We start from the raw sequence: 20635 nt of genomic DNA on the forward strand, positions 1-20635 counted from the left end.
ATTTCATCCTAACTTGACAATTTGTTCAGCACGTTTCAGTACCGACTGCTTTCTTAATAAGTCATAATACAAAGCGCGATTTGCTAAAACATTAAGAGATGGATCGATTCCGACTTTACTGGACCAGACTAAAAACTCCCGAATCTGTAAATATAATCCAAATATTTATCTGTTAGCGACTACACCATCTACTTAGCTAGCTAAATAAATAACGTTAGTTAGAGAGACAACGCTTGTGTACGCTGGGCCGGAACACATATATTCCGAAGTTTGCTATGCTACAGCAGTGCTTAATACTGAGTAATTCACTATATCACCAACTCAAATACAGCGGAAAAAGTCAAAAAGCAAATCTAGAAAGAATATGAACAGAATTTCAGAACTTAAAAAATATATATTATTGTTGTACATACCTTGCAATAAGCGATTTAGATACAACAAAACACCTATCGACTCATTCATGCTTGTTTACATCGACAATATCCAATTCGTGCACGTTATAAAATATCTTTTGGTTACAATAAACGAATAGATTTGTCACGGGTAGAAAAAACTTGTTTCCTGAAATGAATGAATCTTTTAAATGGTTGCATGAATATTTTTATTTTGATTAACTTAAGAAAGATATCTTAACTTTATCTAATTATTTGTCCAGCTAAAGACTGCAGAATTGGATTTCCATCCTTAAAGTTTTACTTACAACCCATATCCAACACTTCTGAAATTACTTAGTATGGGTCGAGCAAAATTGAGAATGTTTTAAGGTATATTTCGACATATTTTACTACCTATCTAGCTTGCGTTAACCCTAGCTGACATACATTTACATATAGCTAGTTAAACTAGCTATTTAGCTAATTATCTTATCAGATATCTTAGCCAGCTATGGCTATATAACCTACACATTCATTTTAATTTTTAAACGCGAAAAAACATGTTTATCAAAATACAGCGACCCTTTCTGTGAATGCCATTCACACTCAAAGAACCATATTAACAGGAACCGTTAGCTAGCCACCTAATATTTTAATGGGTTATTTTACTTATTTATACCTATTTATTTATACTTATTATTTATTATATTAATTTGCTTATCATTTCACATATTAGATTTATTTATTTAAATTTAATTATACGTATTTGTTTTATTTATATTCTGTGGGGTTATTTAACTTTTGTAAGATAGATATGTACTGCTCGTTTGGTGAACGTGACTCTTCACGTTCAAAAAATACGCGCGAGCGTACCTCATAATCTCGCGACATCGACCACAATGCCACGCGGCATCATTTCCACACCAGCGGTTGCTGTTGACGACCGCTGGTGGACAAAGCTCACAAAAGTGCAGGCTGCTGCGCACTAGCCAGACATGCCTATTCGCCCTTATAACTAAACAGACAACGTTTAAATAGTCACCAGCTGTTGGCCGCCGAAACGCGAAATCGCCTAGCTAGATAGATAACTTACAGTCGTATCAGATTTTGTAAGCGTTTATGTTAAAGGCCCTGAACAGTATTTTTCATCCTTACTCAAAATGAGTGAGTATGTGATTATCTTCATACTTCCGCTTTAGACCAACATTTATTGGGTACTGCAGAGTGCACAAAATAAACTAGGTTTAAATTTTTGTTTTTGTATACTGCCCCCTAACCACCGTTTAGGAGTTACACTTTATTTGGTGTGACTTTAGATGTCAGTGAGCTCACCAATTCAATATCGCGAATCATAAACTGTCTTGTATTTCATATTAATGATCTGTGGAATAATTTGACCTTCGCACATTTCACTCCGCATCGCTCTACTAGAGCAGCAGATGGCACGCTTATACAAATGCTCAGTTTTTCAATGCAAGCGGGAGGAAGGGTACTCTCTACATTTTATTCCAGAAAACGAGACCAAATCAAAGTGGCTCGAATTTCTTTCTGGGGTTGAAGTGACACCAAACACACGAGTATGTAGCAGGCATTTTACTGCGGACTCGTTTGAAAATTGGGCTCAATACACCTCCGGATTTGCCAGCAGACTCAAGCTGAAAGCAACAGCTTTCCCGACACTTACTGCAGGTAGTGTTGATGCTAAGTTGGTAAGTCTTTTATTTTTAAATGAGTCGTTGTTTTAATTTGACACTATTCAATAATGTAGCAAGCAAGGAGAATATAACAGAATGTGGAGGCTGACGTTGGCTAATTTTATGTAATTTAGTTTGATATAGTCATTGACTTTGCACGTTTAGCTCTCGCCATGTATAGTCAAAGCCTGTTGGCTAGACCTCGCGGGGGTGTAAGTGGAAAATATAACACTCTTTGCGGAATTATTTTTCACAGATTTTAAAAAGGGAGAAAGAAAACCTATCATTAAAAGCTGTGTAGTTTCGTAGACATCTCAGACTTGACTCCAGTAGTATTAGCAGCGGGTACATTTTGGTCAACATGTTATTAAAAATGAAAACAATGTTTCAGTTAAATTCACTATATTTCTAAAGACCATTTTCATAGCTACACATCATAACCCTTTCTTGTGTTTTTACTTTGAGAATGTGGAAAAATATTGCAAATGGCTAATCAGTTCTATATGGTGTATTTTAAAATTATCAAATCATTCCACAGTATTCTCGAAGAACACTTTCCAATGTACAAGATATGAATTTCAGTCATTTGTACTGTATGAATTTCTAGTATTGGAGTGTCAAATTCATGTAAAATGCTTATTTGGTTCTGAATATACCACATTGTAAGTTCTATAAATGAAATGATAAAATCACTCGATTGTATTCTTGAAATACACTTTCTCATGTACTCATGACGTTCAGTAATTTTTACTGTAGGAACTTGAAGTAAAGTGACGAATATTCATGTAAAATGTCTATTCTCTTCTGGATAAATCACACAGCTGAAACAAAATGGCCAAGCTAATGTAATCTTTGCAGCTTCTATACGCATTTTTGCTAAAGTAAAAAAAAAAAAAAAAAAAAAGGACCAACCTGAAAATGTGTGATGTATGTATTTTAAATGAACACAGTTTGCACCTTCAGAGACCTCTCAAGCATGACTCCAATAATATTTATATTAGGTAGCCTACATATCCTAATTTCAGCCGCACAACTTTGATTGTAGGTAGTTGTGGTATAACAGCAGGCTTCCAGGAGCTGCAGAAACAATGTCCACTTGGATTGTCTTGTTATAGCAATAACGGCTAACAATCTGAACCAAGTTAGTAGAACCACACAATTACAGAGGTTCTGTGTTGTTTCTGTATTGTTTTCAGGGTACATTACAGCTGCCGTCCACTGTAAAACATGTAGGCTGCCAAACTGACCCCCCCAAAAGGGCATCTGTTGGAACACAGCTGTCCATTGGGACGCTGAAGCGGCATGTGAGAAGCTCAGGTTTGTACTGTAGCATGTAGCTGTCTACATGTGTGATAAACAACTAGCCAATTAGAGCAGATGTCATCAGTACTGATTAATCTAAAAGCCTTTAAAATATGCCTGCTCCATGTAAAGCTGTGCTGTCCAGGTTGGACCATATCAAAATTCCCAGGGGGCACTCTCTATTTTCTAAAACATTATTTGCTATTAAAAATAGAAGGCTAAACAGTGCAGTTTTTACTGAGCTACTGAATTTAATTTTAGTGCTGCAACTTCAGCAGGGTATCACCTGAGTGAGATAATGGCTCTCAATGAAAAAAATATTCTGATTTATATCTCTCTTGAAATCACCAGTTTTGCACTTCTTGGCTACAGCCATATCATTCAGTAGATTAATTTGCTATCGTCAGAAAAAAAATTTTCATCTCGCCCACTCTGCTGATTCCTGTTGCGTAGGTGTTTTGGCCGTTCCTCAGACCAAAGAGGCCGGAGTCGGCACAGACAGGCTAGTAAGCCGTCTCTTTAGGGAGCTGACGTCAGCCCCTGTTAAACCAGCAGTGCCGCCCCCAGCAGCCGTCTGTGATGAAACCGGTCCTGCGCTTCCTCAGATGATGATTGTTCCAGACGTGTCCTGGTTGAGCCGAGACGAGCAGCCGCCTGTGGAGATAGAGGTGGTAAGTGCAGTGGACACACAGACGCTCTGATAACTTGCTCCCCAAACGATCTTGGCAGATGTAGTTGACTAGATATGTGTTGGTAAGATGAAGCTAGAAGAATAAAAAATAAACCACTACAAAAAATTATTCCCTCACCTTTTTACATTAGTTCTTGGTTTAGAATTGTGATTTAATTATAATGTTACAGCCTATATGCTCAGGAGCTCCCCCACAAACTTGCACACAGGTCAATAACCAAAGATGGAAGTTCGCCTGATTCTTCAAGGGACACTGTAGTTTTTGTTTGATGCAGAACACACAGCCAAGGACAAAGCTTAAAGTAAAATGGAAAAAAAAAAAACTTTTCATATTGCTGTTTCAGAAAAACAAAAGGTGTTTTTCTTTACTGATTCATAATGATGTCAGTGTGATGTCTGAACACTACAGGAGTTAACCACAAGCATAACAAGCAGGCCATCAGCATCTTCCCAACAGAACTGTCAGTGGACCAGCCAAGGTTGGTAAAACACTTCAGGAAGTCTGGCACTTTACTGGGTTAATTTTTATATTCCACTCTGTCTGTGTGTGTGTGTGTGTGTGTGTGTGTGTGTGTGTGTGTGTAATATACACACACTGCTCAAAAAAATTGAGGAAACACAAATCACACATTAGCTTGAAGATCTTTGAATCACAGGCTGATCCAATTTGCATTAATTTTATGATGACAACTTATAATGTGGATCAGTAGTGTGTAAGGCCCCCATGTACCTGTATGAACCCCTGACAACGTCTGGCTTGCTTGTGATGAAACGGTGGATGGTGTCCTGGAGGATCTCCTCCCAGACCTTGATCAGGGCATCAGTGAGCTCCTGGACATTTGGTGGTGTTGAATGCACAGATACATAACGTCACTGAGGTTCTTGATTGGAAAAGGTCTGGGGAACATGAGGACCAGTCAGTGGCATCAATGCCTTCGTCATCCAGGAACTGTCTACACACTCTGTCCACACAACGCTGGACGTTGTCCTGTGCCAGTAGGAACTTTGGGCCCACTGCATCAGTGTAAGGTCTGACAATGACACTTGAGGAGTTCATCCCGGTATGTCACAGCAGTCAGCGTAGCGTTGGCTATCACGTGGAGGTTTGTACAACCCTCCGAGGATATGCTTACCCAGACCATCACTGACCCAAAACCAAACCAGTCATACTTGATGATGCAGGCAACATAACATTCATCACGGAGTCCCAGACTCTTTCACGTTGTTTCACGTGTGCTCAGTGTGAACCTGCTTTCATCTGTGAAGTGAACCCCCTGTTTTCTTCTATTCCCATGTTTGCTAGTGGCAGAACTGCTAATTGTTTTTCATGCGAGCTGTGTGGTGTTGGGCTGTGAGCACAGGCCCCGTAAATGACATCGGTCCCTTATGCTGCCCTCATGGAGTCTGTTTCTGACAGTTTAGTTAGAAACATGCACACCAGAAGCCCACCAGAGGTCATTTTGTAGGGTCCTGGCAGTGTTCCTCCTCAAACAAAAGAGCAGATATCGGTCTTGCCGCTGGGTTGGTGCCCTTCTATGGCCTTGTCGTCATGCTTCCTAAGTGGGCAGATTGTTATTTCTGAAGTTTAATTGACTTGGTTTTTAAACTGTGATGGTTGTGTTCCCTTTAATTTTTTAGGTGTGTGCGCGTGCGTGCGTACCTGAAGACTCACCTGTCAAACCCCAGGTGACCATTAGCTTTCCAGAGAAAGAGGACGTCTCAAAGATCCTTCATCAGATATGGAAAGAATGAGGCACTTGCACATCTGATGAAGGATCTCTGTCTGAAATGTCCTGTTTCTATGGAAATATTGTGTACTTCACCTCAGCCCCAGAAACACAATTAAAACGTCTGTCTTAGCTGCTTCAGTGCCAACAACCTTTGAAAAAGGACATAAATTTTTCTTGTCTGATTCACTAAAGTAATTTGTTATTTTGTGTTACAGATCCGCAGAACAAGCTATCTGCATTCGATCAAGAAAAAAAATCTCGGTATGTTTCAGTCAGAAATATTTAAATAACTTGGGTATGGGTATTTAAATTTCAAGTTGGCAACAGTGTCTGATATTCTCATAATTATTTTTTGTCTCTCACAAATGGGGAGTAATTGGGGAGTGGGGTGGGTGAAGGAATATGTCAGTTACCTGAAAGGTTTCATTTAAAAACCATGACCTTGCATATCTCCTTATAATTGTGGTGTTTGTCCTTCTATTACAGGAGCAATTATGGGAAGCTGAGTAAAGAGCTTGTGCGTCAGTTGATGTTCCATTGTTGGGAATGCTCCAGTGAGTGCTGTGTTCAAAGCAAAGGCAAAGGAGATGGTTTCTCTCTCAGGCAAGAATGTCTGCTTTGCTCTAGCTACAGAGTCTGGACCTCTCAACCAGCTGACATACTAAGGGAGAAGGTGGGTGTGGGTGTGGGGGTGTGTGTGGTTGTGTGTGGTTGTGTGTGGGTGTGTGTTTTTCTTAGGTTTATAAGTTTCTCTTTATCAATCACATGCACCTGCCAAGCTATATACTATGTGTTATAGGCATCCTTGTCAGAGGTCATTTTCAAACCATAGAGCTGCTGTTGGCTGAGTGATGATATTAACATGTACACAATTATTAGGCAAGTTGTATTAATTAATTATTTAATTAATACAACTTTAATTTTATTATTGAACAACTACAGTGCTCTCGGTCAATCCAAAATGTTTATAAACCTCAAACCTGAATATTTAATAAAGTAAAAGTGAGGTTTTGGCTTTCTTAGGAGAATATCTATGTGTGCAGAATTATTGGGCAACTAAATGAAAAATGGAAATTTTCCCATCTCACTTCTTTTACATCTGTTAAAGTAGGCATAATAAACAACTAATTTTTTACAAATTAAAAATTTGACATTAAGGAAAAAAACTGACCAGTGATTTCTATGTGCTTATTACCAAATATACATGCTAAGGAGCTAAGCACCTTATTATTCCCCCAAGTATAGTGTCCCTGTGACAAACGTTACACGCCAATAAAATTCCAACCCCTGTAAATAATTTACAACGAGGATCTTCACTGTCCAAGGATTTACAGAGTTGAAAGTCAATCCGAGCAAAAATGTAGAGGATGACTAAGAACATTACCACATGACCCTAATTTGTGGCGCATATCCTTGATTTAGGGGGTATTTGAAGATTGCAATAGCACTTTGAAACAGGGAAAACAAGTTCTGCAATGACTTTGCACAAGACACTATTTATCAGTGTGGAATTTCAGTGCAAGATGAGCACCTTGGTTCATTATCAGATATGCGACTAGACCTTTTATGCTTTTTTTCTTCAGGAGGCTGAGGTGATGTCATCTGAAGATGAGGCAAATGCTGAGGAGGATGAAGACGCTGATGCCCTGACCGATGTGGAAGAAGATGGAGAACCCGATACAGACGATTCAGACTACTTGCCCAGTTCCAATAGTTCAGAGAGTTCTGAGGAGTATGAATTCAATGAGGAGGGGTCCACCTCTCATAAACCCTTTCAGACCACCTTTAGACCCCTCATTTGGTGTTTGCACTGTCAGGCCCTTGCTGGGATTCTCTGTACTACTAAGCGGCACCAAAGGATCTATGGATGTCTGCAGTGTGTTTCTGGGGATACGGCTGACACACTCTGTTTGGAGAACTTTGCTGTTCACTTCAACTACAGAACTGACTTTCACAAGCATGCCATTACTGAGCACGGTGCTTCAGAACAGGCACCTGAGCACAGGACTTGTGAAGACTGTGGCAAGTCAAGCAGGGTGGAAGATGAACACCACGTGTGTGAATGCAAGATAAAACCTTTCTCCTGCAAGTTGTGCCCCAAACGTTTCCTCACCCAGATTGGCCATAAGGTGCATTACCGTAGGCTCCATGGGGACTATATGCACATATGTAAGTTCTGCCTGATGGACTTTGAGATGAAGCAGACCAAGATCCAGCACGAGAGGGTCCATAACACGCGAGGTTCACCATACAGCTGTCCCAGCTGCCAGAAGAGATTCAAAAAGTTCCACGAGCGAAACGCTCACCTTAAAAGCCACGGCGAGCAGAAAGTTTACCTCTGCAGCACCTGTGGCATGAGCTTCAAGAGGATATCGAAATATGAGCAGCATGTGCGCACTCACACGGGAGAGAAGCCCTACATCTGCCAGGAGTGTGAACGTTCCTTCGCCCAGGCCAGCCACCTGAAGTCCCACATGCGTATCCACACAGGGGAGAAGCCTTTCATGTGTGAGCAGTGTGGGAAGTGTTTCAACCACAACGTCAGCCTGAAGAATCACCTGCTTCGCCAGCACAGCATCCACCCTGCATGTGAGCCCACAGAGGAGGGCAGACGGATCGGGAGACCCTTCAGTGATTTTCCTCTGAAGAAGAAAATTAAGGAATGTAATAAAAGGAGTAAGAAGCAGCGTTCCGCTCCTAATGATGAGGAAGAAGCTTCAGGTTTTCCAAAATCTGACTATCAGGAGAAGAGCGATGACTCTGACGGAGTGGAGTGGAGGGAACAACATGCAATCCAGAAGAGGAAAACTAAGAGAAGGAACCCCTGGAGAAAAAGGAGGAAGATGAGTCATGTGGAGGAGGAAACATGACCTGTGTCCAGGACACAGCCAAGTGTAGCGTGAGGGCAAGCTAGCATCAGTACTAGAGATGGACATTTTATCATTTCCGTGATTGGAAGTGGTTGTGTAGAGGTCATGGTGGAACAACTGAGGTTATGTTTAATTAATGTTCCACAGTGAACCAATTTTACAGCATAAATTGAACAGTGAGTGGATGCAAAGGGGTTTTGAGTTGCTTGTAAATTGTTAGCCTCCCCAGACATCTTTCTTGAGTGTCACGTTTTAAAGGCCAACACAAGTACATCCCGCACATGGTTGCTAAGAGACCAACAGAAATGTTCCACATTCCAGTACATCAGTCAGTTTATTTCCGACTGTCACGACTTGTACGTTACAATTTAAAAACTATAAAATAACATACTTAGTAGGCTAATAAAGTGTATGCGAAACTGTTGTACATTGTTCACGGTTCTTTTAATATGTTCATTTGCTCCTTATTGTTTTTGCATCTCTTGCAGAGGCTGGAAATCGTGAGTTTAACTACACTGTCTTTCTCCTGGACTTGTTTGGCATGCTAGTAACATGCCATCTGCCAAGATATTGTTACAGCAATGATTGCGTTAAATCGTTTACCTATAAATATGTCCTGAAGTGTCTCTCCTTTTTCAATTCTGTAACAGAAAGCCACTTCTCGGCCCCCTTCGCCCGCTGCCGCCACGTTGAAGGGCGTTTCGATTTTTTGAAGGGTCGGGGGAAGTTGCTAATAGAAGCAACGAGTTCAGAGAACTAGACACAAAAGTCTTATAATACTTATACCATAATCCTCCGCTAGGCTTCGAATAGTGTCATATACCGAAAATGCGTTTCGAAATTTCTTCATAACAGCGCACACCAGAGTCAAATAGACAATGGGTGCATCGCAATTGCGTACTAATGACACTTTGAGCATGCGGTTTAGTTAGAGGTGTCAATTGAGGGTAATCAAAAATCCACGATTCATAGTTGGAACACTCATTTTTTGAGTGGTGTGAGTGAACACTTTATATTGCCCTATAATGGAATGAATAGACAGGAAAGAGCTATTAGCGTCTGGAAAATTGAAAAAAAATGGCTGGCAATGATGCAAATTAAGTGGTGATGGTGGCAGGGGGGCGTTTGTTTAAATGAGACCGACTTGGAATCATTTTTACAAAAGTAAAATTATTAAAATAATACATGATTACCTTTTTTGTAAGAAAGTTGTTTGAAACGCATGTCAATTTGTCATTTATCTTGCCGGGGTAGTCACATAGCTCATCTAGTTAGCCAGCTAACTGACGACAGCTAAATTTAACCAATATATCCTTATTTGTCAACGAGGTGGAATATCGGGTGCTTCTACTTTAGCTCGGTGTAATACCCATGTCACAGCTTGCAATAACGCTTGTTGGTATAGTAACGCTTAATCTCTTAGTGTTAGTACAAAATGGAGTAGTATGTTAGTATTTTGTCTACTAAACTGCCAATGCCAATAGTATTATAGTATATACCTTATAGTGTGTAGTATGCAATTTGGGTGCACTCAATTATTAGTATCGTTACCTCAAATACATAGTTTCATATAAGGCATCACTATATAGATTTCATTTTTAATGGTTTGATTTAACTGCAGTCTTGGGTAAACTTCCACAGCTAGTTTTAACACATGACATATATCTGGAGTGTGCCAGTTTGCCAACATTTCATGAAGTTGTACAGCTGTGGCAACATGCTGATCCGACTTGTTAGTGGTCGAGAAAATACAGTGTTTCCACAATTCCCTTAGCAAGTGGGCACTCGAGTCATGTATGCATGACACGTATAGAAAGCTATGGAGGGTGTGGAGAAGTGAACGAAGAATCGGGGAATATAGCTTTTCTTGCGTGTAAACGGTCTGCAAAGTTACAAAGCCCAACGTACACGCCAGAGGGAGCAATTCTCCCACAGAAAGCAGTTTTCTCAGCTCCCTGCAGTGCCCTGTGGAACTCCAGCCCGTTTCCTTTGTTTCAAGATGACGCAATCTCGTAACGCAATCCTTACTGTCCGCCTACAGTGACATGGACACGCCCCCCAACGCACGGCACCTACTGGGAAGAGTTTGTTCAATTTTGTAGCCATGTCGAGGAGGCGCTGTGTTCTGCGCTGTGAGGGAAAATCTCCTTTGTATGCTTTGCCAAAGGTAGAGCCACAAAGAAGTCAATGGTTGAACTTCATTTTTACCACGGTGCCCCCCATCCTTCCCGGCACGTCACTGTGTGCTCGGCACTTCACGGAGGACTGCTTTAGAAACCGTGCGCAGTTCGAGGCTGGGTTTTCGCAGCTCTTGCTCCTGAGGGACGGGGCAATTCCAACTCTGTGTGGCCCAAAGGGAGCTTCAGGTTCCCGATCTGTAAGTATGCATCATTTGTGGATTTGTGATGTTTAAAGCAAACAAGCTTGCTGGCATAGCTACTGCGATTGTACAGGTGTGTAGGTAGGTGTTGGCTATTGCGAAGCTGTAAACCAAGTGCTCAACCGAGCTTCTCTGCTAACATCACATTGCGTTATAGATAACGCTAATGGTTTTGCTCATCATCTTAAGGTAGTGTTTTTTCGATTTATACATATTGAACGGTGCCGAGGTTCACTTGTGGTTACAAGCTGTGGTATTAAGGTCGCAGTCCACTTTAGCTAGATTTCTGTTAACCGGCAAGCTTTCTTTAAGTTTATGATGCTGAGGTCTACCCGTCTCTAGAGTACTGTACACTAGTGGTTTCTAAGGCAAAGTAGCTACAGCTTGTGATGTGGCCTGTGGAAACAGGAAATTTCCTTTTAGTTCTAATCTGAATTCAGTGTGAACATAGCATATATGGCTCGTGGATGGCTTTAATTTTTTTTTAATATTACCATAATGCCTTGATATTGTATGAGTGACATTTTTGAGCCACAGGTAACATCTCAGGTTCTAAAATAAGTGTAATTTTGCTCTAGACGTGTTTATTATTAGATTTCATTAAATATTCGCACAATTGAAATGACAGCCTCGATCTTTTTATTTAATATATACTAATTTTATTTATTTATCTATTGACTGACTGACGACTTGACGTCCTTTCATGTTCGCCGGAACGTCGCTTTTATTTTGAAATCCGTTCTTACTCTTACCGTAATGCCTATAAACAAAGTGAGTTAGCTTGACCGTGTTTTCCAAACTAAGATACCTTGACCGCAGTGACAATTTTAAGTTTAATCAGTCTAAACCTTGTTCACTTATAATAACTGCATACTTTATTATTTATAAACCTTACAAAAATTGTATCGTTTTCGAATAGTATCTGGCTTTAGAAGTCGTCATCAAATGCCCAGTAGTTTTTGCTTTACTTTTCGGTTTAGTTTGCTGTAGTGCTGTGACTTGCTTGGGGTTATCTGCAGCTGGAAGAACACTACATAATACCGTGATACCTGTGTTTATATGTGTATGTCTACTAATTTCACAGGGTAAAATATTGTATAGCGCTTCAGACGTTGTGTCTGCTAAAAACATTATTTTGATAACGAATTTTGCGTCGTAACAGGATCCCGGAACCCTGCACCACACCACTAAACTGAGATTTCAACATGTTGGATGCCAAACGGACCCTCCACAGTCTGTTTCCGTGGGTACACTTTCTGTGGCATTCACAAAGGGGATATCAGTCGGCACGCAGTTGTCCGTGGGAACCCTGAAGGAAGCACATATGAGAAGCAAAGGTATACAACATGGGCGTTAACAGCAATTTTGTATTTCAGATAAAGTACCTGCAATTATTGTATATTACAGAAATACTGTTATATGGACAATAGGAATTACTATGTATTTTGCTGCAGAAAGCCATGATGTCACCTGTCAGGATCCCTTTCTCTTTAAAAATCTCTTAGCCAGTCAGAGCAGATGTTATCAATATTGATGTATCTAAAGGTAACAAAATCAGCCAGTTTCAAGTAAAAGACAGAGAGAGTTGCAGTGGGGGAAGAGAAAACAGTTTTTTTTTTAAATAAAAACGTTTTGTAGGTAAAACTGCAAGTATATCTAACCTGAAAGAAAACAATTACTGGCAAATATGATATTTGATACTTTTAAATATGATCAGTGTACACATATCCATCTCATCCACTCTGCTGATTCCTGTTGCGTAGGTGTTTTGGCCGTTCCTCGGACCAAAGAGGCCGGAGTCGGCACAGACAGGCTAGTAAGCCGTCTCTTTAGGGAGCTGACGTCAGCCCCTGTTAAACCAGCAGTGCCGCCCCCAGCAGCCGGCTGTGATGAAACCGGTCCTGCGCTTCCTCAGATGGTGATTGTTCCAGACGTGTCCTGGTTGAGCCGAGACGAGCAGCCGCCTGTGGAGATAGAGGTGGTAAGTGCAGTGGACACACAGACGCTCTGATAACTTGCGCCCCAAACGATCTTGGCAGATGTAGTTGACTAGATATGTGTTGGTAAGATGAAGCTAGAAGAATAAAAAATAAACCACTACAAAAATGACAATTCTTCCCACCCATATGAAATTGATTGTATTAGATGTTTGTTGCCTATTAGTTGATGGATGCATAATGATATTAGTTGTTTAGAATTGTGATTTAAATTTAATGATGGTGATCTCCTGAACATACAGACTAACCAATAGCCACAAAGCTCAGTAACCAAAGATGGAAGTTCACCTGATTGTACATCGTCTCTTTAACAGTAGTTTTTATAATGATGCCGATCACATATGGCCAGGGATAAAGCTTAAAGTAAAATGGGGGTGGGGAAACCTTTCATATTGCTCTTTCAGAAAAACACAAGGTGCTTTTCTTTACTGATTTATAATGATGTCAGTGTGATGTCTGAACACTACAGGAGTTAACCACAAGCATAACAAGCAGGCCATCAGCATCTTCCCAACAGAAATCTCAGTGGACCAGCCAAGGTGGGTAAAACACTTCAGAAAGTCTGGAACTTTACTGGGTTAATTTTTATATTCCACAATGTAAGTGTTTGTATGTGTCTGTGTGTGTGCTAAAAAATATTCTCACTCTTCCATTGGGTGGTCATATCTTTTTCCTCACATTAATCTTAGTCCAGTAGAGTGCTATTCTAGGAACATCCAAAATGCTGTGCTACACCCTCAAACTCCCAGAGACGTAATTAAGACAAAGGTCTTAGCTACTTCACTGCCAGCAGCCCTTGAAAAATGGACATTAAACACTCTTGTGGGATGCACTAAAGTGACTTGTGTAACTTTTGTGTTACAGATTCACAGAACAGGCCGTCTGTATCTGATCAAGAAAAAAAATCTCGGTATGTTTCCATCAGAAACGTTGAAATTACATGGGTATGGGTATTTCAAAGTGATGATGGCAATGTCTAATATTCCCATAAAAGTTGCCTCTATTTTTGTCTCTCACAATTGAGGTAAATGGGTGCGAGGAGGGATTGTTGGAAAGGGTTTAGTAATCAAATGGTTTAATTTAAAAACCATGACTTTGCATATCTCCTTATAATTGTGGTGTTTGTCCTTCTATTACAGGAGCAATTATGGGAAGCTGAGTAAAGAGCTTGTGCGTCAGTTGATGTTCCATTGTTGGGAATGCTCCAGTGAGTGCTGTGTTCAAAGCAAAGGCAAAGGAGATGGTTTCTCTCTCAGGCAAGAATGTCTGCTTTGCTCTAGCTACAGAGTCTGGACCTCTCAACCAGCTGACATACTAAGGGAGAAGGTGAGTGTGTGTGTGTGTGTCTAAAAGGATTGTAAGTGATGGACATTATGCTTCACTGTATTATAAGTCTTTCTTATCCATCACATCTTTTCAGCTCAACTCTGCATGGTAGAAGCAGTCCTCGTTGGTTGAATTACTTGGTTTAAATTTGTTAAATGTACACTCACTTGCAGAACTATTAGAAGCATATACCCTGTAGCTATATCTAATAGGCATGCAGTCGGAGTCTGTAGTTTGTAGCCGTGCACAGATTGTCAGCCATCCTGTAGCCCCTTATCAGAGGTCAGTTTAAAGCCACTGTACTGTTGTTAGCTGGATATTCTTGGGTGGAGTTGGACACTCAAAGCAGTTTATTGATAAAATATTTATGGAATATAATTGTATAGAATAGAATACTTGGTTCCTGCCTCGGTCTGGAAACAAAAAACTGTGTGTTGTCTTTGACTGCATCACAAGCTTTCAAGGACATCACTTAACCAGCAAGGACCAGATTTAAGTTCTCTAGTGAGGGTTCTCATGAGCTTCTGGCAAGAGAGTGTGGAGGCTATGTTCTGCCAGGTCAGGGTCAGCAACGAAGGCACCTCTTGTCAGGTTTCTCTGGTGGCCATATGGGGACTACAAGCAAAATTTGTAGAACATCCAGGTTTCAGCTCTGGATTCAGATGAAGATAACTTGCCAATGGAGAGCACTGGGAATCAGTTTAAGGTCAAACTCAAAGATTGACCACATACTGGGAGAAATCAGTTTTATCCTGTCAGTTCTATTTTTGACCCATTAGGCTTCCTCTCTCCAGTGGTACTGCCCTCAAAAGAATCCTGCAAGATTTATGCTGGCAGAGGTTAGGATGAAGATCTGCAAGTCAATAACATTAAAGGCTGGAAAAGGTGGCTTTGTCTACAACAGTTTGCTGATTTCGCAGTTAACAGATACATTAAGACGACAGTCTTCGCACAACTACATCACCTCATTGATACAAGTGTAGACACTTACAGACCAACAAGTTATCTTCTGCTCCACATTGCAATTGGTGATGCTCATTCCATTCTGGTGATGGCAAAGGAAAAGCCTTTGAAGTCTCCAGCCATACCAAGAATGGAACTAACAGCAGTCACGGTTGTGATCAAGATAGAGCCTGAACTGGAACTTCGTGACTCAATCTTTTGGACATGCACAACAACTGTGCTAAAGTACTTGAGCAGTGAAGGCACAGGAGTCAAGACCGTTGTTGCAAATAGAGTATCAACAATTCTGGTGCATTCTCAGATTTCCACTTTTAATCATGCTTTTCCTGTCTCAAGAGGACAACCTGTTGAAGCATTCATTAAAAATGAAAACTGAATTTCAGGACCAATTTAACTGTAGGTTAATCTGTATTTTAACCAAGTTTAAAGTAGGCTATGACAGGCTAGGCTATGATATACAGTAAAGTATTATAAAACTCGGTTTACAATCCTCTCAGTTACAATCCTCTCAGTTTACAAGCCTCTTACGATGGGTTTATAGGAAATTCGTAATTCGAGAGACCCCATCATAACTCGAGGAGAGTGTATTGTCAAAAACAAAGATTCAAAGAAGACTTGGCCAAGTTAAAGTAACATGAAAGGATAAAGAAAAGGTAGCTTAATCTGCAAGTAGTATCCGGTACTTCAAGAAAGGGTCATCAGAGTCTGAGGAAGGTTTAGTCAAGCGACTACGCCAAATGATTCTATGCAGGCAGTCATTTTGCGAAAAGAGTTGTACTTCACAAGTCTTGTGCTGAGATACATTTCTGATGACACAGCTCTTGCAGGAAGGAAAGACATGTTGGCTCAACTGCTTCAGAGATTCAGGATCATTGGAGCTAATGGAGCCATCAGAAGATTCTCATCCCGATGTTTTGCATGCAAAAGGCTGCAAAAGACTGCTGGCAAACAAGTCAAGGCAGGTCTACCAAAATGCAGGGTTCTCCCTGATGATTCTCCATTAACAAGAGTTGGCATCAGTTATTTCAGCCCGTTCAAGGTGAGAAGACGAAGAGGACAGGTGAAGAGGACAGTTGTAGAGATGTTATCTTTGTGTCTCACTACGTTAGCCGTACATTTAGAAGTCATATCTTCACTTGCCACTGATGCATGTTTGGACATAATTAGAAGATTCCATGCGAGAAGAGGGCAAGTAATCGATGTATTCAGATAATGGAACATACTTGGAGATCGCTTGTGGTGAGATGAAACAATTTATCGAAGAAAAGAAACACCAACAAGATCAACAAGAACTTGCAGCAGAAAGGTGTGTAGTGGCACTACAATCCTTTAGCAAGTTCTCACCGTGGAGGACGTTGGGAGCAATTGATTCACTCAGTGACAGAGGTTCTGAACTTCACAGATAGAGAACAACTTCTGAATGAAGGTCTCCATACTGTGACACTGAAGCGTTAGGCTTCAAAGGCCTTGATGTCCTATCACTTGTTATTCAAGCCCAAGCTTGAGTTACCTCGAGTATTCAGTAAGGATGAGTGGTATACTCAAGAAATGGCACCAATCTGACACCACATATATCGGAATCTGGTCCATATAAGCAAAAATGCTGGATTGGATATTGGGAGGAAACTCTTTAGGAAAACCGGCCCCTAAAGCATCAGGGTAAGGTTCCATAATCGCATCGGAAAAACCACAACTGGTGACATTGACGGGTAAAAATGCCAGCAATACTGCAGTGTCTTATAAACTTCAATACTTCAAGTGCATGTTCAACACTTCATGCCACTATAGTGTCACTAGTGTATTGTAAATAGTCTACCACCCAAGTAATATTGAGTTAGCAGTGGTCAGAAACTGACCCATGATGGGGGGTGGGGGGGAAGCCGATGAACTGTGCATTCCAGCAGAGGCACTTCAGGCAGTAATTGTATGTTTGTTACACATTAGATAAGTGTACATAATAAAGCAGTCTAAGAGTGTTTCTAATGAGGTGGCTGGTGAACGTAGAAAAGAACCTTGGAAATGGACAGATGTAGAAGGTAACATTGAACTTTACCACATGACCCTAATATGTGGCATATATCCATGATTAGGAGGGTATTTGGAGGTTGTTGTAAAGCAAATTGAAAAGGAGTAAACAAATGTTCTGGAATGACTTTGCACAAGACATTTACAGTTACATTTTTGGCATTTAGCTGACACTTGTATCCAAAGCAACTTACAATTCTGACTGAATACAACCTTTGCAATCGAGGGTTAAGGGTCTTGCTAAGGGGCCCAACAGTGGCAACCTGGTGTTGGTGATGGGACTTGAACTGGAAACCTTCTGATTTACTAGTGAAGGACCTTAACTACTGATCCACCACTGCCCTGCATCTTGGTTCATTATCTGATATGACTAGACCCATTTAACCTTTCAACATTTTTCTCAGGAGACTGAGATGATGTCATCCGAAGATGAAGCAGATGCTGAGAAGGAGGAGGAGGAGGAGGAGGAGGAGGAGGATGAAGGCGCTGATGCCCTGACCGATGTGGAAGAAGATGGAGAACCCGATACAGACGATTCAGACTACTTGCCCAGTTCCAATAGTTCAGAGAGTTCTGAGGAGAATGAGTTCAATGAGGAGGGGTCCACCTCCCATAAACCCTTTCAGACCACCATTAGACCCCTGATTTGGTGTTTGCACTGTCAGGTCCTTGCTGGAATTCTCTGTACTACTAAGCGGCACCAAAGGATCTATGGATGTCCGCAGTGTGTTTCTGGGGATACGGCTGACACACTCTGTTTGGAGAACTTTGCTGTTCGCTTCAACTACAGAACTGACTTTCACAAGCATGCCATTACTGAACACGGTGCTTCAGAACAGGCACCTGAGCACAGGACTTGTGAAGACTGTGGCAAGTCAAACAGGGTGGAAGATGAACACCACGTGTGTGAATGCAAGATAAAACCTTTCTCCTGCAAGTTGTGCCACAAACGTTTCCTCACCCAGATTGGCCAAAAGGTGCATTACCGTAGGCTCCATGGGGACTATATGCACATATGTAAGTTCTGCCTGATGGACTTTGAAATGAAGCAGACCAAGATCCGGCACGAGAGGGTCCATAACAAGCGAGGTTCACCATACAGCTGTCCCAGCTGCCAGAAGAGATTCAAAAAGTTCCACGAGCGAAACGCTCACCTTAAAAGCCACGGCGAGCAGAAAGTTTACCTCTGCAGCACCTGTGGCATGAGCTTCAAGAGGATATTGAAATACGAGCGGCATGTGCGCACTCACACGAGAGAGAAGCCCTACATCTGCCAGGAGTGTGAACGTTCCTTCGCCCAGGCCAGCCACCTGAAGTCCCACATGCGTATCCACACAGGGGAGAAGCCTTTCATGTGTGAGCAGTGTGGGAAGTGTTTCAACCACAACGTCAGCCTGAAGAATCACCTGCTTCGCCAGCACAGCATCCACCCTGCATGTGAGCCCACGGAGGAGGGCAGACGGATCGGGAGACCCTTCAGTGATTTTCCTCTGAAGAAGAAAATTAAGGAATATAATAAAAGGAGTAAGAAGCAGCGTTCCGCTCCTCATGATGAGGAAGAAGCTTCAGGTTTTCCAGAATCTGACTATCAGGAGAAGAGCGATGACTCTGACTCTGTTGGAGAGGAGTGGAGTGAGCAAAGCGGAAGTAAGAAGAGGAGAGCTAAGAGAAGGAACACCCGGAGAAAAAGGAGGAAGATGAGTCATGTGGAGGAGGAAACATGACCTGTGTCCAGGACACAGCCAAGTGTAGCGTGAGGGCAAGCTAGCATCAGTACTAGAGATGGACATTTTATCATTTTCTTGAGTGTAGACGTTGAGGTGGACCAACTGAGGTTATGTTTAATTTCCCAAAGTGAACCAATTTTAAAGAATAAATTCAACAGTGTGTGGTTGCAAAAGGCTCTTTAGTTGCTTGTGAATTGTTAGGCCCCCTTTTCTTCAGTGTCATGTTTTAAAGTCCTATATGTATATGTACATATATAGCCACCACCTGCTTTTGTTAGGGTTACTAAGAGACCAACAGGAACGTAACACATTGCAGTACATCAGTCAGTTTATTTCTGATTTTCTCAGACATTAAAATATATGTGGCTTACTACTTAGAATTCTAATTAAGAAGATAATGTACCTATTACACTAATAAAGTGTATGGAGAAAGTACTGTTGTATGTTTGTCATGTTCCTTTTCAAATGTATGTTTGCTTATTATTGTATCTTCGAATTTTGCACCTCCTGCAGAGGTTGGATGTGACGAGTTTACAGTCTTTCTCCAGGGCCGGGTTGACACACAAGTGTACTAAACGCTTAATGAACCACGTTACTAATGCTACTGGTTTAATCGATTCCTGCTGCTTGTCAGAGCTAGTGTTCATATGCATTGTGGCAGACATTAACTGCGTTTTGATGCAAGCACAGTCAGTCAGATTAACATTAGCTTAGGTTACAGTCCTTTCCTCTGCGCCAATGTTAAAGTCTGCAAAAAAGAAGCTGAAAATGGAGATGAATGAGAACATGTATCCAAATTCAGAAGTCAATGAACTCAACAGCTACTTCAGATGATCTGGACAACTAATAAGACAACATTTATTGAAATGAGGACATCCTGTAAACCCACAACACCAGACACTCATGTGCATGTAATATCAAGCAAGTGCTTTTCAGGATTCTTTGAAGACACCCAGGTAGTATTAAGTGTGCTGTCAGGCAGGTGTTTGAAGAGAGAATTACAGATGTTTGAGCCACAGTAACGGAAGGGAGGTGTTGCGTTCTTAACCGCATTTCTTTCTGTTTGTCTTGTACCAGTGTATGAGTCGTTATTTGGATATATATATTGATAAGCCAACTCCATGGTCGTTGTTACTCCCGTTTACAGCGTAGACCAACTCCGTGTCATCACAGTACATTAGCAATAACAGCAGGCTTGACAGCACTTGTGAGGACTGTTCTTACTAACAAAATCTGGAATCTTAACTCTCACATATTTTAAGCAAGGCAAGTTTATTTGTATAGGACTTCATACACATTGAAAGAAATTCTTAACAGACATAGGATAAAATAAACGAGACGTAACGGCTCGGTAACGCCAAGAGTGTCCAGCAGAGGGCAACATTGTCATGCAACGCTAAAGCTCTTCTGATTTCGGTCAGTGAGTAGATATATGTATATATAACTTCTTTTTCATCCTCTCAGTTCAGCAGACATAAACTGATCTTTTGTTTTGCCACACTAGTCTGCGGTTCACTCTATGTCTGCGTGTGAGGGATTGGTGTTTGCAGTTTTGT

General features: G+C 41.2%; 2 protein-coding genes across 5 annotated transcripts; both read left to right on the forward strand.

The window, feature by feature from the left end:
- Positions 1 to 1309: 1309 nt before the first annotated feature.
- On the forward strand, positions 1310 to 19514 carry LOC113591483 (zinc finger protein 569-like). Of its 3 annotated transcripts, none has more exons than XR_004775296.1 (8): positions 1310 to 2083; positions 3265 to 3385; positions 3824 to 4041; positions 4471 to 4540; positions 6007 to 6052; positions 6278 to 6464; positions 7375 to 8725; positions 19141 to 19514. XR_004775296.1 is itself a non-coding variant. In XM_035519912.1 (8 exons), the coding sequence occupies exons 1-8, from the start codon at positions 1535 to 1537 to the stop codon at positions 8659 to 8661; spliced, it is 2130 nt and encodes a 709-aa protein (XP_035375805.1). In that variant the 5' UTR covers positions 1310 to 1534; the 3' UTR covers positions 8662 to 9277. The 3 variants fall into 3 exon arrangements, 2 of the variants coding, with proteins under 2 accessions (XP_035375805.1, XP_035375804.1); XM_035519912.1 differs by lacking the exon at positions 19141 to 19514 and having other exon boundaries at positions 1310 to 1538; positions 1887 to 2083; positions 7375 to 9277; XM_035519911.1 differs by lacking the exon at positions 19141 to 19514 and having other exon boundaries at positions 7375 to 9277.
- On the forward strand, positions 10747 to 19514 carry LOC118240064 (zinc finger protein 420-like). 2 transcript variants are annotated; one of them, XM_035519908.1, is made up of 7 exons: positions 10747 to 11038; positions 12204 to 12378; positions 12805 to 13022; positions 13508 to 13577; positions 13903 to 13948; positions 14178 to 14364; positions 17757 to 19514. In XM_035519908.1, exons 1-7 carry the CDS (start codon positions 10766 to 10768, stop codon positions 19074 to 19076), a joined length of 2289 nt encoding a protein of 762 aa, XP_035375801.1. In that variant the 5' UTR covers positions 10747 to 10765; the 3' UTR covers positions 19077 to 19514. The 2 variants fall into 2 exon arrangements, with proteins under 2 accessions (XP_035375801.1, XP_035375802.1); XM_035519909.1 differs by lacking the exon at positions 10747 to 11038 and adding an exon at positions 11963 to 12104.
- Positions 19515 to 20635: the final 1121 nt, after the last annotated feature.

This window comes from Electrophorus electricus, chromosome 19 (assembly GCF_013358815.1).
Source record: "Electrophorus electricus isolate fEleEle1 chromosome 19, fEleEle1.pri, whole genome shotgun sequence".
In the NCBI taxonomy this organism is placed as follows: Eukaryota; Metazoa; Chordata; class Actinopteri; order Gymnotiformes; family Gymnotidae; genus Electrophorus; species Electrophorus electricus.

Excerpts from the sequence above, each read along its gene's own strand:
- LOC113591483 (XM_035519911.1), top strand. The coding sequence starts at position 1,814 with ATGGCACGCTTATACAAATGCTCAGTTTTTCAATGCAAGCGGGAGGAA. Across the intron at positions 3,386-3,823 it reads GCGGCATGTGAGAAGCTCAG|GTGTTTTGGCCGTTCCTCAG; the intron begins GTTTGTACTGTA and ends CCTGTTGCGTAG. Across the intron at positions 4,541-6,006 it reads CTGTCAGTGGACCAGCCAAG|ATCCGCAGAACAAGCTATCT; the intron begins GTTGGTAAAACA and ends TTTGTGTTACAG.
- LOC118240064 (XM_035519908.1), top strand. The coding sequence starts at position 10,766 with ATGTCGAGGAGGCGCTGTGTTCTGCGCTGTGAGGGAAAATCTCCTTTG. Across the intron at positions 12,379-12,804 it reads AGCACATATGAGAAGCAAAG|GTGTTTTGGCCGTTCCTCGG; the intron begins GTATACAACATG and ends CCTGTTGCGTAG. Across the intron at positions 14,365-17,756 it reads CTGACATACTAAGGGAGAAG|GAGACTGAGATGATGTCATC; the intron begins GTGAGTGTGTGT and ends CATTTTTCTCAG.